The sequence below is a fragment of the Mastigoproctus giganteus genome, chromosome 2 (genome assembly GCF_048544385.1).
Source record: "Mastigoproctus giganteus isolate SK-2022 chromosome 2, ASM4854438v1, whole genome shotgun sequence".
NCBI lineage: Eukaryota > Metazoa > Arthropoda > Arachnida > Uropygi > Thelyphonidae > Mastigoproctus > Mastigoproctus giganteus.
Genome location: NC_143576.1, coordinates 152,825,065 through 152,837,079, shown reverse-complemented (window position 1 = coordinate 152,837,079; position 12,015 = coordinate 152,825,065). Strand labels below are relative to the sequence as shown.

General features: G+C 36.2%; 1 protein-coding gene across 3 annotated transcripts in view; it reads right to left on the bottom strand.

Annotated features, from left to right (window-relative positions):
• LOC150089668 (uncharacterized) overlaps window positions 1-12,015 on the bottom strand; it is a 316,209-nt gene that overhangs the window by 42,545 nt on the left and 261,649 nt on the right. For all 3 annotated transcript variants that reach the window (XM_090368725.1, XM_090368724.1, XM_090368726.1), the window contains exon 8: window positions 4,452-4,534. In XM_090368725.1, coding sequence (XP_090224851.1) covers window positions 4,452-4,534 — 83 coding nt within the window. The remainder of the gene's footprint in view (window positions 1-4,451; window positions 4,535-12,015) is intronic.

The window sequence follows — 12,015 nt, the reverse complement described above, 5'->3', positions numbered from 1 at the left end:
TATAGCTTCATTACTTGTATTACTATGTAATAATTTCCTGCGTCACGATTTATGTTCCATCTATGTTAACTATATGTTTCCAGTGTAATACTATTAATAAACAATTTTAGTAATTATTTTTATTTTAAAAATTTCGATAAAAAGGATATACTTAAATGAAAATATGAGAAGGTAGTAATAAAGTGACATCAATGAAAAAAAGCCAGTCTTATTCAATAAAAACTTATTAAAAAAAAAAAAAAACCAACCTGGTTCCATTCAGGTATTTTCCCTACCCTTCCTTATATTATATAAACTCACTAGTTCCAGGTGGATATTTTATTTCAACAGTTAATAAAAATATGGCATAAAAAATAATAAGAAAAAGAATTTTCTTATATCCATTCTACAAATATTCTTTAATAATTTAAGCATAATTTCTAGCTTGTGTCAACTGCAAAAAGAAACAAGCTAAATGTACACAGTGCATTACATTTCAGGTGTATCAGCAAATATTAATTCACGATTTAAAAAGAAACAAAAAAAAAAAAAAAAAAAAAACTTTTCTGTGTGAAGCGAGAAGTTTTGTTTCTGTACATCTGCCACTGCAAGGAAACAAAACATAATATCCAGTGCTTCAGCTACACTCCTGGCACTTTGCTGTCCTGGGTTAGTTTCCTCTTATGAAATAAACAGATAATAATAATAATAATATACAGTATATGGGGAGAATAAGGGGAAGAATTTTGGACAGCACTACAAATCTTTATAAAAAACCGAAACACAAAATTTCTTTGAAAATTTAGCCAGTGGAAGTCAAGTTGTTATCAGGCAAATGGATGGACACAGTGAAGACATGTAAATGTATATATGCTGAAGTACATCCCCATTATTTATTTTACTCAAATCAATTACCACAATGAAGTCCTTAAATGAAAATATAAGGAAGAATATTGGTATTAATAATGCTGTAAATGTCTCATCCTGAGATCTTGTGACCAACAAAACTGAAGTCTTCCCCTACAATAATTTCTTTATATCAAACTAACCTTGTTACTTTTCACTACATCTCTTCCAGAAGATCCACATCCTTCCTGAAATGAGGATTCCAAACCAGCATAACACTCAAGATGTAGGTTTAAATGTTAATATTTCTAAATGCTGGAATATTACTAAGTCTCTGGATCATAATGTGATATCTATGATTCATCACAAGTGACAACCGAGGATTTGTTCCATCTGTGTCACAAATTGACAGATTTCAACTTGCTTTTATTTTTGCTCATCTGTAAGGTATGCAGAACCTGCATGCAACAAACACAGAACATGCTTAATGCCATATATCACAATATTGACACTGTTCATAGAACACTTGGCTATCAATCCTAGCAATGATAGCCTTCTGTCTTCCTTTAACAGTTGTGCTGCTCTTGTGATTTTTGAATCTATCGCAACACTGCTTGGTTCGTCATTTCTTTTCTGGTCCTTCCTTAAAATGCTTCATCACTACTTAAATACCACTGATCTTTTGAAAGTATTGGTTAACAAGCTTCTTGAATCATCTCATATTATCTCCTGAATAGTTTTCTCCAGTTTGACAGAAAAACAGTGTTGCAATTATTTGTTGAACAATTGTACAGAACTGCATCCATCCTTGAACTGGAGAATTATATGAATAATTACCAGTATATTCTCTACATTCAAAGCTACAAGCATTTTGTATGGATTTTTGATGCATGCATCAGCATATGCAACACGTTATTGTTGAAAGACTGCAAAAATTTGATAATTAATTTACCTTTATCCACAAAATTTACCCTTCCTTATATTTTTTTTTATTTTAGAATAACCAATTTTATTTTAATTTAAATTTTTAGCTTAAACTTTATGCCACATATCATATTTCCTTATTTTAAAGCAACATTATCTGAATTATCTTCCAACAATGATTTCAGTTTTGGATTTTAGTTGCTAGTCTGCTGGTCATACACAGGATCCTATTATTATAACTGAAAATGTAGTTATGGGTTGGGGAAAAAAAAACAAAAAACAAAAAGAATGAGAGTTGTTGAAAGAAACCAGCTGAAAACGAAATTTAGTTTGTTAAAGCATGAATGAAAATGATTTGAATGTTTGTTGAAAAAAATGGAAGATAAAACTTTAGAATTTTTTTTAAAAAGGTTGGAAATTTGCTAGACCATATGTACATCAAATGGATCACTATAGAATACTATTTGAAGTCCCAAATTTTTTTAGGTGCTAACATGCAATTTTTAGAAATGTAACTGACAATTTCAGACTTGAAGTAGGGGAGATTTAAAACTTTAAATTTTTATTTATTTATTTATTTTTTAATGTGAACCCCAAACACGAGAGGTATTAGAACCTATAGTACTTAGTACCATGCTTGGGTTGGAGGTTGAGAAGACGAAAGAAGATATTTGTTGACATTGGACTTGAACTTCTGTAGATTGTAATTTTCAGGAAAATACGTATGAAGGAAGGTTGTTCCAGAAAATGGCAGTTGAATGAATAAATGAGGAAGATGAAAAGTTGGTTCTGTGGGTTTGAGGTTGGACAGTAAATGGATGTTGGCTGGTGGCGGCACGTGTTCGGACTGTTTTGAAAGAGTGAGCGGGAATTATAGAAGCCAATTCAGAAGAACGGTGCCCATGGAAGTATCTGTAGAAGAGGTATGCAGCAGAAACAGTACGTCTATGAGAGAGCGAGTGAAGAGACTCTGTTAGAGATAAATCATTAATTAACCTAACTGCCCTCTTCTGAATGGAATCAAGAAGTCTGAGAGAGGTTTTGGGGGCACCACCCTAGATGTGGGAACAATATTCCATGGCAGGGTGGATTTGCGATTTATACAGAGTGAGCAGCTGTTTGGAAGAAAAGTAACGCCAAGAGCGAAAGAGAAAACCAAGTTTTTTAGATGCAGAGGAAGCAATATTTGTAATGTGCTTGTGCCAAGAGGGATTAGAAGTCAGGGTAATCCCCAAAAGAGATATATCATTTTGCCTAGAAATCAGAGTGTCACTAAAGATAAGCATAGAAGCAGAAGAATCCTTTTTGCGAGATATAAGACAAGACTGAGTTTTAGAAGGGTTGAAATCAAATAAATTGTCTTTGCCTCACTAGAGAATTACCTGAAGATCGGCATTTAAGGAATTGGTAGCAGATTTTCGAGAACTTGAAGCTGATTGACCAGGACAAGGTTTCTCAAAATGGAAAGTGGAATGCAATGTGCTATCATCGGCAAAACTATGGATAGGATTTCCAGTCAATGGAAGAAGGTCATTAATATACAAAAGGAAAAGAGTAGGGGAAAGAACTGAACCTTGGGGGACACCGGCATTAGGGGAGAAGTTAGAAGACAGAGAGCCATCTACCATCACCCTCAGTGAGCGATCAGAGAGAAAACTGGATAACCAATTACTAAAAAGAGTTTCCAAACTATAAGATGGAAGCTTGTTTAAAAGACCTTTATGCCAAATACGATCAAAAGCCTTTGAGATGTCAAGAGCAACTACTTGTGTTTCACCGAACCTTTCCATTGAATTAGTCCATAAATGGGTAACATAAGCCAGAATATCACCAGTGGATCAACACTGACGGAATCCATACTGGCAATCATTGATCAGATGGAAGGTTTCTAGGTAGTTTAAGAGTTGGCGGTTAATTGATTTCTCCATTACTTTAGAAAGAGTAGAAGTAATTGCAATTGCAATGGGAGGGAGGGAGGGAGAGAGAGAGAGAGAGAGAGAGAGAGAAAGAGAGACTTAGTAATTTGGAATCTCCTCTTTTCGATCTTCTCTAACTTAAAATATCTCTGCCCTATTCTGCCAAATTCATCTGTTGCCTCTATTGTGCTCCCAACTGTGCTTAAAATGCTTCATGCTCTTTGACTTCCTCTCTTTGAAACTTGACTTACTCCAGTTCACATGATATAAGAGTGGTCATTACTAAAATTACAATATTTGTACATTTCCACTCTTCAGTTGCACAATATAGCCAAATTCCTATACATTAAGGTGATGTTTTGGGAACCTTAATATATAGGAATTTAGTTATTAACTGAAAAAAACTATCTTAATATTCACATGATACGAGTGATCATTACTAAATGGAAAATCACCACATAACATCCTTCCCCAACTATATTAGATCTAGGTACAAATATTCCCCCCACTTCTATATACAAACGAGGGGGGGTTTAAAGAGTGATCGGGGCAATTGCAGATCTGCAAGTTTAACTTCTGTGACAGGAAAAATTATGGCATCTATGATTAAAGATGTAGTGCAGTGCACAATCACCTGGATAGTAATGAGATTACAAGAAAGCCAAATATGGTTTTGTGAAGGGATGATCTTGTATTATGAAGTGTTACAAAGAGGTAGAAGGAGGACTACATTACAATCCTAATCCAAATTTGTAACCACAAAAGCAAATATTTACTATAACTTACTGTTTTTTCTTTTGAGATTGTGGAATTTGACTGAGAACCAGCATCTGGTGGCAATTCCTTTTCCAAGTGATTAACATTAGGTTCTAATGAACAAAAATGGTCTGAGTATTAACAGAAATACATCAATGTTAAATAAGACTTAGATCAATTTTCAATAAAATGTTTTTAAGCTCAATTTCAAATCTTAATCCTTTCAGGAGTGAGCATGTTGATCTACATTTTTCATGTGTGGGCTCCGGGAAATACATACGCAGATCTATGCTTTTGAAGACCATTTTTGATAATGTGTCCGAATTGTCTTGAAAATTTTCCAGTACAGTAAACCACTGCTATTCGCGGGGGTTATGTTCCTGAGAAATGCCGCGAATACTGAGTTATGGCTCCCATAGTAATAAAGGGGTTCCGTTCCAAAGTATGAAATATATAAGAAAAACTAGTCTAAAATTTTGTCTATGTATGTATTATATGTACCTTCATAATATGACTATGTACATAGTGAAATGCAAGCATATGGCATCGAATTGAAAATAAGAAAATTTAATATTAAATGTAATATTTATTAGAAATTTCAAACAAATCTTTCAAACCAGCGCCTTTGCTAGCTAAAAAAACTTATCCCGCCAGTGCTATCACCAGTTTCGCTAAAGTGTTGATAAAGGAGTTTTGCCTTTTCACGAATGATGAGTGAATTTAACGGAATTTTATTTTGAGTTCGGTCTTCTATCCACAGATTTAAAGCTTTTTCCATTTTTTCTAATTTAACATCACGAGTTACACAACTGTTTGTTTGTTATTTGGTTTTTAGGAGCATTAGCAACTAAGGCCATATTGCTCCAGGATATGCGGTGGTCATTCGCTGACCTTTCCGCATTCTCCATATTTGGTGGTGACGGGCTCGAACCCCGGTCTAATCAAGAAGCGTGTGCTACGCACTGCTGTTCCTTCCCACCTGGCGAGTTACAGAGCAAATTTTTGAAGCAATTAGTGCGTTTTCACGGAAACTATGGCGGATTTTTTCTTCCGATTTCTTGATTGATCGTACCGTTGACTCATTGATTTCATAATGTTTTGCCACTGAGGAGACACTTTCACCATTAGAAATTTTGTCTAATAACTCAATTTTATTCGCTAGTCATCACCTTCTTTGATCTTTTCACATTTCCCTTGTTATTCGTAGCCATATTTTTGTATGAGTTAGAAAGCACTTTTCCACCATAAAGTCACTTTCTTCCGTTAACACACTCGAAAAAGTCTGTTTTACACAGCAAAACGGTAGATTTATCACTTTTGTAAGCATATCAATTTATAAATTGATAAATTCATTCAATTTATGAGCATATAAATTAAAAGCAAACGACGAAACCTTCCATGACAAGCGCATAGCACATACTGAACAAGAATTAACGAGAAACATCCACGCTGGCGATTTTGTCACCCCTCTCCCCCACCCACTGAGCGCTGTTTTGACTGGGAAAGATAATTTTAGCCACGCCCATGTTTTTTATGGCGGAAAAGGTTCACGGCGCTTTAAAATTCACATTTTTTTAGGTTTCATTTTATATTAAATCGACGACCGCGAATACAGATACCACGAATAGCGGGGGTTTACTGTACATGCTGCCATCTTCTATCTGTTTCCAACTAATATAATAATAACAGAAATGGTTTTAATACATGGCAACATTAAAACAACTTTAAAAGTTTGACATTGCACTGTCAGCCATTTTTGACAGATTTTGGTTTACAAAAACTGAAATTCTCTTTCATCAATTTCTGAGTCATAGAAATTGATATTATTGCTTAGAAAAAATAATTAACCATGAGTTTTTTTAATTTTTTTTAAATTATTTTATTTTTTTCCAATTAAACAAATTGTGGTTTCATTTTTGACAGTAATTTTATTTTAATGATGGGCAATCAAATTAAAATCAATCAATATAGCGAAAGCTTAAAAAGCGGCACTCACCTTGAAATTAATCTGCGATGATTTACTTAGGTAGCGTGGTTAATGTTTAAGTTGAATTGTTAAATTGAAAAATTAAAAGGGAGGGAAGTAGGTAAAAGTTGACTGAGTTAAATGGGCGCAAGGAAACAGAAGTGTACACATCCAATCCTTGGTTGTCATCGAAATAAAAGAAAGAAGAATAATTAAAAACTATGTAAGTGAATCCGGTGAAGCCAATAGTCTTTACGAGGACTTTCGTTAGTTAAAGAACGTCTTCAGTTGGCAATGTGTGGGGAGAGAACGCGCGTGGTATTTTAAGAATAAAAAATTATACTCTCGTGATGCCTTTTTTTTTGACATGTGGGAACTTTAATCTCGAGAGGTTCCAAATTGGGGAAAGATTGAAGGGGAGTTTAGAATTTAGAATTTTTAGGTTAGAGTGGTGCTTGTACCATTCGATAACTAGAGCTTCATATTGAAGTATTCTGTAGCTGGATTTTAGTTTAACGATGGAAATGGCAGAATCGATGAGCGGGTTGTGGTTGTGAGTCTGGGCATGAGTTGTAAGTTCTGTGACAGATTGGTTAGACGTGAGACTATGGAAATGGTAGTATGCACGGGTGTTGGATGTTTTTGATGAGCCAAATTTGGTAGTGGTACTTCCGATATAACATGTGTTGCAGTTTGGTTGACAATTAATGAGCTATATAATATTATTAAGGTCGTTTGTAGAATATTTGTATGTGTCTTTATAGGTGCTGAAGAAGGATCCTAATTTGTTGTAGGTGGAAAAAACAAGGGAGATATCAGTGTTGTCAAAAAGGCGTTGGAACTGTCCTGCTAGTTCATTGTGGTAAGGGAGGACTATGCGGATATTAGTTTTATTTTTGTCTTTGGTTGGGATGTTGGATTTAATTTTATTTTTAGCGTTAAGGATTGTATTTAAAATGAGTTGGTGGGGGTAACCTCTGGATATAAATTTGTCGGTAATATACTGTATTTCATTGTGAAGGTCGGTGGGTGAGGAACTGTACTTTAGTGCATTGTGAATTTGGTTATATAAAACTGCCTTTTTAGTGTTTAGAGGGTGATGAGAAGCAAAATGTAAGTATTTACCGGTGTTTGTATTTTTCCTGAAAATTTTCGTATTTAATTTTGTGCCTGTTATATAGATAGTGAGATTAAGGAAATTTATCTGATTGTTCTGTCCAATTTCAAGGGTGAATTTAAGTCTATCATGTACAGAGTTAAGTTTTACGAAGAGGTTATTAATAATGGATCTGTTGCCTACTACAAGAATGTCGTCGGCATAGCGCATGTATAATTTTAGTTCGGGGGAAATTGGGTGTAGAATTTGGCTTTCAATGGCGGCTAGGTAGATTTCGGACAATGAGGCCGAAATCCCTAGTCCCATTGGTAAGCCATATATTTGTTGGAAGATTTTTTCGTTGAATCTAAAAAATCTTGCTTCTAATAGAAGGGTGGTGAGTTCAAGGATATGGTCTATAGAAAGGGAGGTACGTTTTGTTAAGGTATCGTCTGCTTCTAAGAACTTGCGTAAGGCTTGTAAAGTAAATGGAATATGGACATTTGTGTAAAGAGAAGTAACGTCATAGGAAGCTAGGATGTTTGTATCGGATATTGTGATATTATTAATTTTTTGAAAAGCTTGATTGGTGTTATTGATCTTGAATGTCGAAAATTTAGTAAGGGGGGTTATAATTTTGACCAGGAAGGAGAATAAATTAGTGAAAGCTGAATTGCTATATGATACAATTGGTCTTAAAGGGTGGTCTGCTTTGTGTAACTTGATAATCCCAAACATGTGGGGGAGGATGTTATTGCGGATTCCAATTTGCTGTAGTGTGGAAAGGTTGATTTCCTTATTTTGCCTGAGTTTCCTGAGAATTATGTCGAGTTTATTTTTGAGTCTTACGATGTTATGGTTATTTACATTTATGTATGTGTTTGGGTCTGCTAAGATGATTCTAATTTTTCAGTGTAGGTGTCTTTATCTATAATAACAATCGTGTCACCTTTATCGGCTTTTTGAATAATAACGTTGGAAGTTTTACTGAGTTTGTGTAAATCCATAAGCTGTTGTTTTTTTATATTAGAGCAGGAAGAAAGTTTGGTATTAATAATACTATTTGTTTGGTGCATTAGACGCCATTTATCGGGATGATGTTCGAGTTTGGACTGGAGTTCAACAATGCAGTCTTTTATAGGATAATGTTGATTTTTGATGGCAAAATTAAAGCCATATTCCAGGCCAGAAAGTTCAGCGGGTGTAAAAGATCTGGAAGAGAGGTTAACGGTGGTGATTTTTGCGGGGGAACGAGTCGTGAGGGAATTCCATTTTTTATTATGTCTTTGAATTATTTCTTGGTTGGTAGCATTAATACATATATTGTTTTTGTTGGTGAACTCGATCCAGTCATGAGGGGTCATTTCTTTTTTAAGGTAAAATCTGAGTTGGTGTATACTATTTAAAAGGCTATATTTTTTATTATATCTCTTCCTGATTTCTTCACGGATGATCATAATAGATGTGCGGTGTACGATATGTGGATATTTTTTGCAATTATTTTTAGGAAAAATGCGGGCAAATTTGGGGATGATATTGTGGTGGAGACATTTTTGTGAAAAGGCAATGTGTAACTTATTGGAAAAATATTTGATGAGTGTGCTGGTTAGTTGAGTTTTTTTATGATTATTAGACATGTCTAAAGGCATCGGGGAGAATAAGGAATGTGAAAAAATTAAAATTAAAATTGGAGGAGCGGTTTGTTGGTTGGTTATTTTTGGAAGTTTAATGGCGCATCAGCAACTAAGGCTATCGTGCGCCAAGTCTAGGGTAATAAAATATAAATATGTAAAAATATAAAATAGCATATCTAGTTAATATATTATAAACAAAAATATGGCATAAAACATTTACAATATGTTAAACATGAGGGCAGTCTAAATAAAACTATGTAGATTAATCAGTTGTAAAAATCTGAATATATCTGACACATTGTCATCGTCGGATAAAATCTGCCTGAGTGTATAAGGCTCAGACAGATGGTTAAAATATGAACAGCGTTCATTATTAAAATATGTACATTCGACTAAAATATGACGGATAGTTAAAATTGCTTTACAATGTCTACACACAGGTTGATTGATTGATTGATTTGATTTTTGTGGCGCAAAAACAGCAGCGCCAGGAAAATGTTAAAATATAAAAAGGTAAGACTGGTAACTTGTAAAAATGTTACTTCGCCTAAAAATACATACAATCATATAAATAAATAAAATCAGAACAATGATAAAAGCAAATTGTAAATTTCATATGAGTGTTACATATTGATCAACTTTAAAAATTTAAACACTGCTGACACATTGTCGTTGTCATTTAAAATCTGACTGAGTGTATATGGCTCAGTCAGATGGGTAAAAGCAGTAAAACGAGCATTTATAAAACTGGAACAATCACATAAAATGTGTTGGACGGTTAAAATGGTGTCGCATTGCTCACACATAGGAGGGTCATCAGCCCTCAGCAAAAAGGAGTGTGTTAAATGACAGTGTCCTATGCGGAGCCGAGCAAGAACAACTTCCTCCTTGCGATCCCTGCGGAAGCTAGACCGCCAAGGATGGATCACAGGCTTAATTCGACACAGCTTGTTCGTAGTAACCAGGCGATGTTACGAATCATGCCACTGAGAATGCAGGTTACTACGGATCACTTGCCTGTAGTCTGTATAGGGGACTAACAGGTCAAGATTATCCATCAGGGCTGCCGATTTGGCTGCATTGTCAGCCAAATCATTTCCTCTAATCCCGATGTGACTGGGGATCCAGCAGAAGCGGATATAGAATCCACTTGTATAGAGATTGTATATTATCTGCTGAATTCGGGACAGGGTTGGGTGATTAGTGCGTGACACCGCTGATAAAGCTTGCAGTGCACTCATTGAATCTGCATATATAATACACCTTTGGTATCGGTGTTTTCTTATGTGATCTAGAGCTAACTCTATCACATGCAGCTCTGCAGTGTAAATGCTGCAGTTAACGGGTATCTGCTCTGATATGGTTTTATCTGGAAAAACAGCAGCAGACCCCACATACGATTCTGACTTCGAGCCGTCTGTGTAAACTGGCAAGAAGTCAGAATGTTCTGCACGGTGTTGTGAATAGAGCTGAAGGTAGGTAGACAGAGGCTGGAGTATTAGACTTCGTCGCAAGTTTGAGCGAGAAGTCACATGCTGGTGTTTGTGCATGCCAGGGTGGAAGGGGCTCCTTTGGTGACTGAGCAACCTTGTCTACCGATATGTTAAGCTTATTGAGTAGCTCTTGAACACGAATGCCGAATGGCCGATTGGCAGTACGTCGTGTGTTATAAAGATTTTCCCATCGTGGCTCGAAAACGGATGTCCACGTGGGATGGTGTGGTAGGGACTTCAGCTTGAAGGCATATTGCAGAGACAACTGCATTCGCCGAAGCGACAAAGATGGTTCATTTGCTTCGGCATACAGACTTTGGACAGGCGAAGTTCTAAAAGCACCAGTAGCAATACGGATGGCTTGATGATGGACGGGGTCAAGCCAACGAACAGCGCTATTTCTGGCAGATAAATAGACCTGAGACCCATAATCCAATTTTGAGCGTATTAGCACACGGTATAAGCGGAGTAGAGTGCATCGGTCTGCACCCCAAGAGGTAGAAGAAAGAGAGCGGAGAATGTTAAGCCCTCTCGTGCACTTTGTGCGTAGGTGACGAATATGTTGGACAAATGTAAGCTTTTTGTCAAAAATGAGTCCCAGGAATTTCGTCTCTGATAAGACTGGAATGGTGCTTTGTCCAAGTCGTAATTCAGGCTCAGGGTGGAGGTTACGTTTGCGGCAAAAATGGACGCAAACGGTCTTCTCCGGTGAGAACCTGAAACCATTGGCCGTGGCCCAGGAGTTAAGACGGTCAATAGCTTGTTGCAGTTGTCTCTCAATAACCCTCATATTGCATGATTGAGAAAATATACTGAAGTCATCGACGTAGAGTGCACTGTTTTAGTTGGAGGAAGTTGTTCGGAAATAGAGTTTATTTTAATGGCAAAAAGCATGACACTTAAAACAGATCCTTGTGGTACCCCCCCTCCTCTTGGCAAAAGGGCCGCGAAAGGGAGGATCCTACACGAACTTGGAAATAACGGCAGGATAAAAAATTTTTAATAAAAACAGGAAGGTGACCTCTTAGACCGAGATTGTAAAGGTCTTTTAAAATACCAAATCTCCAAGTTGTGTCGTACGCTTTTTCCATGTCAAAGAAGATGGACACCAAATGTTCTCTTTTTAGGAAAGCATCTCGGATAGATGTTTCCAGTCTAACTAAGTGGTCCAATGTGGACCTATTTCTTCGGAAGCCGCACTGAAAGCAGGAGAGAAGGTCATTTGATTCTAAATACCATAAGAGCCAAGCATTGACCATTCTCTCCAATATTTTGCACAGACAGCTGGTCAGAGCAATAGGACGATAGTTTTTTGGATATTTAGGATCCTTTCCTGGCTTAGCAAAAGCAAGAATAGTTGCCTTGCGCCAGGTTTCCGGAAAGTGCTCTAAGAGGAAGATTCTGT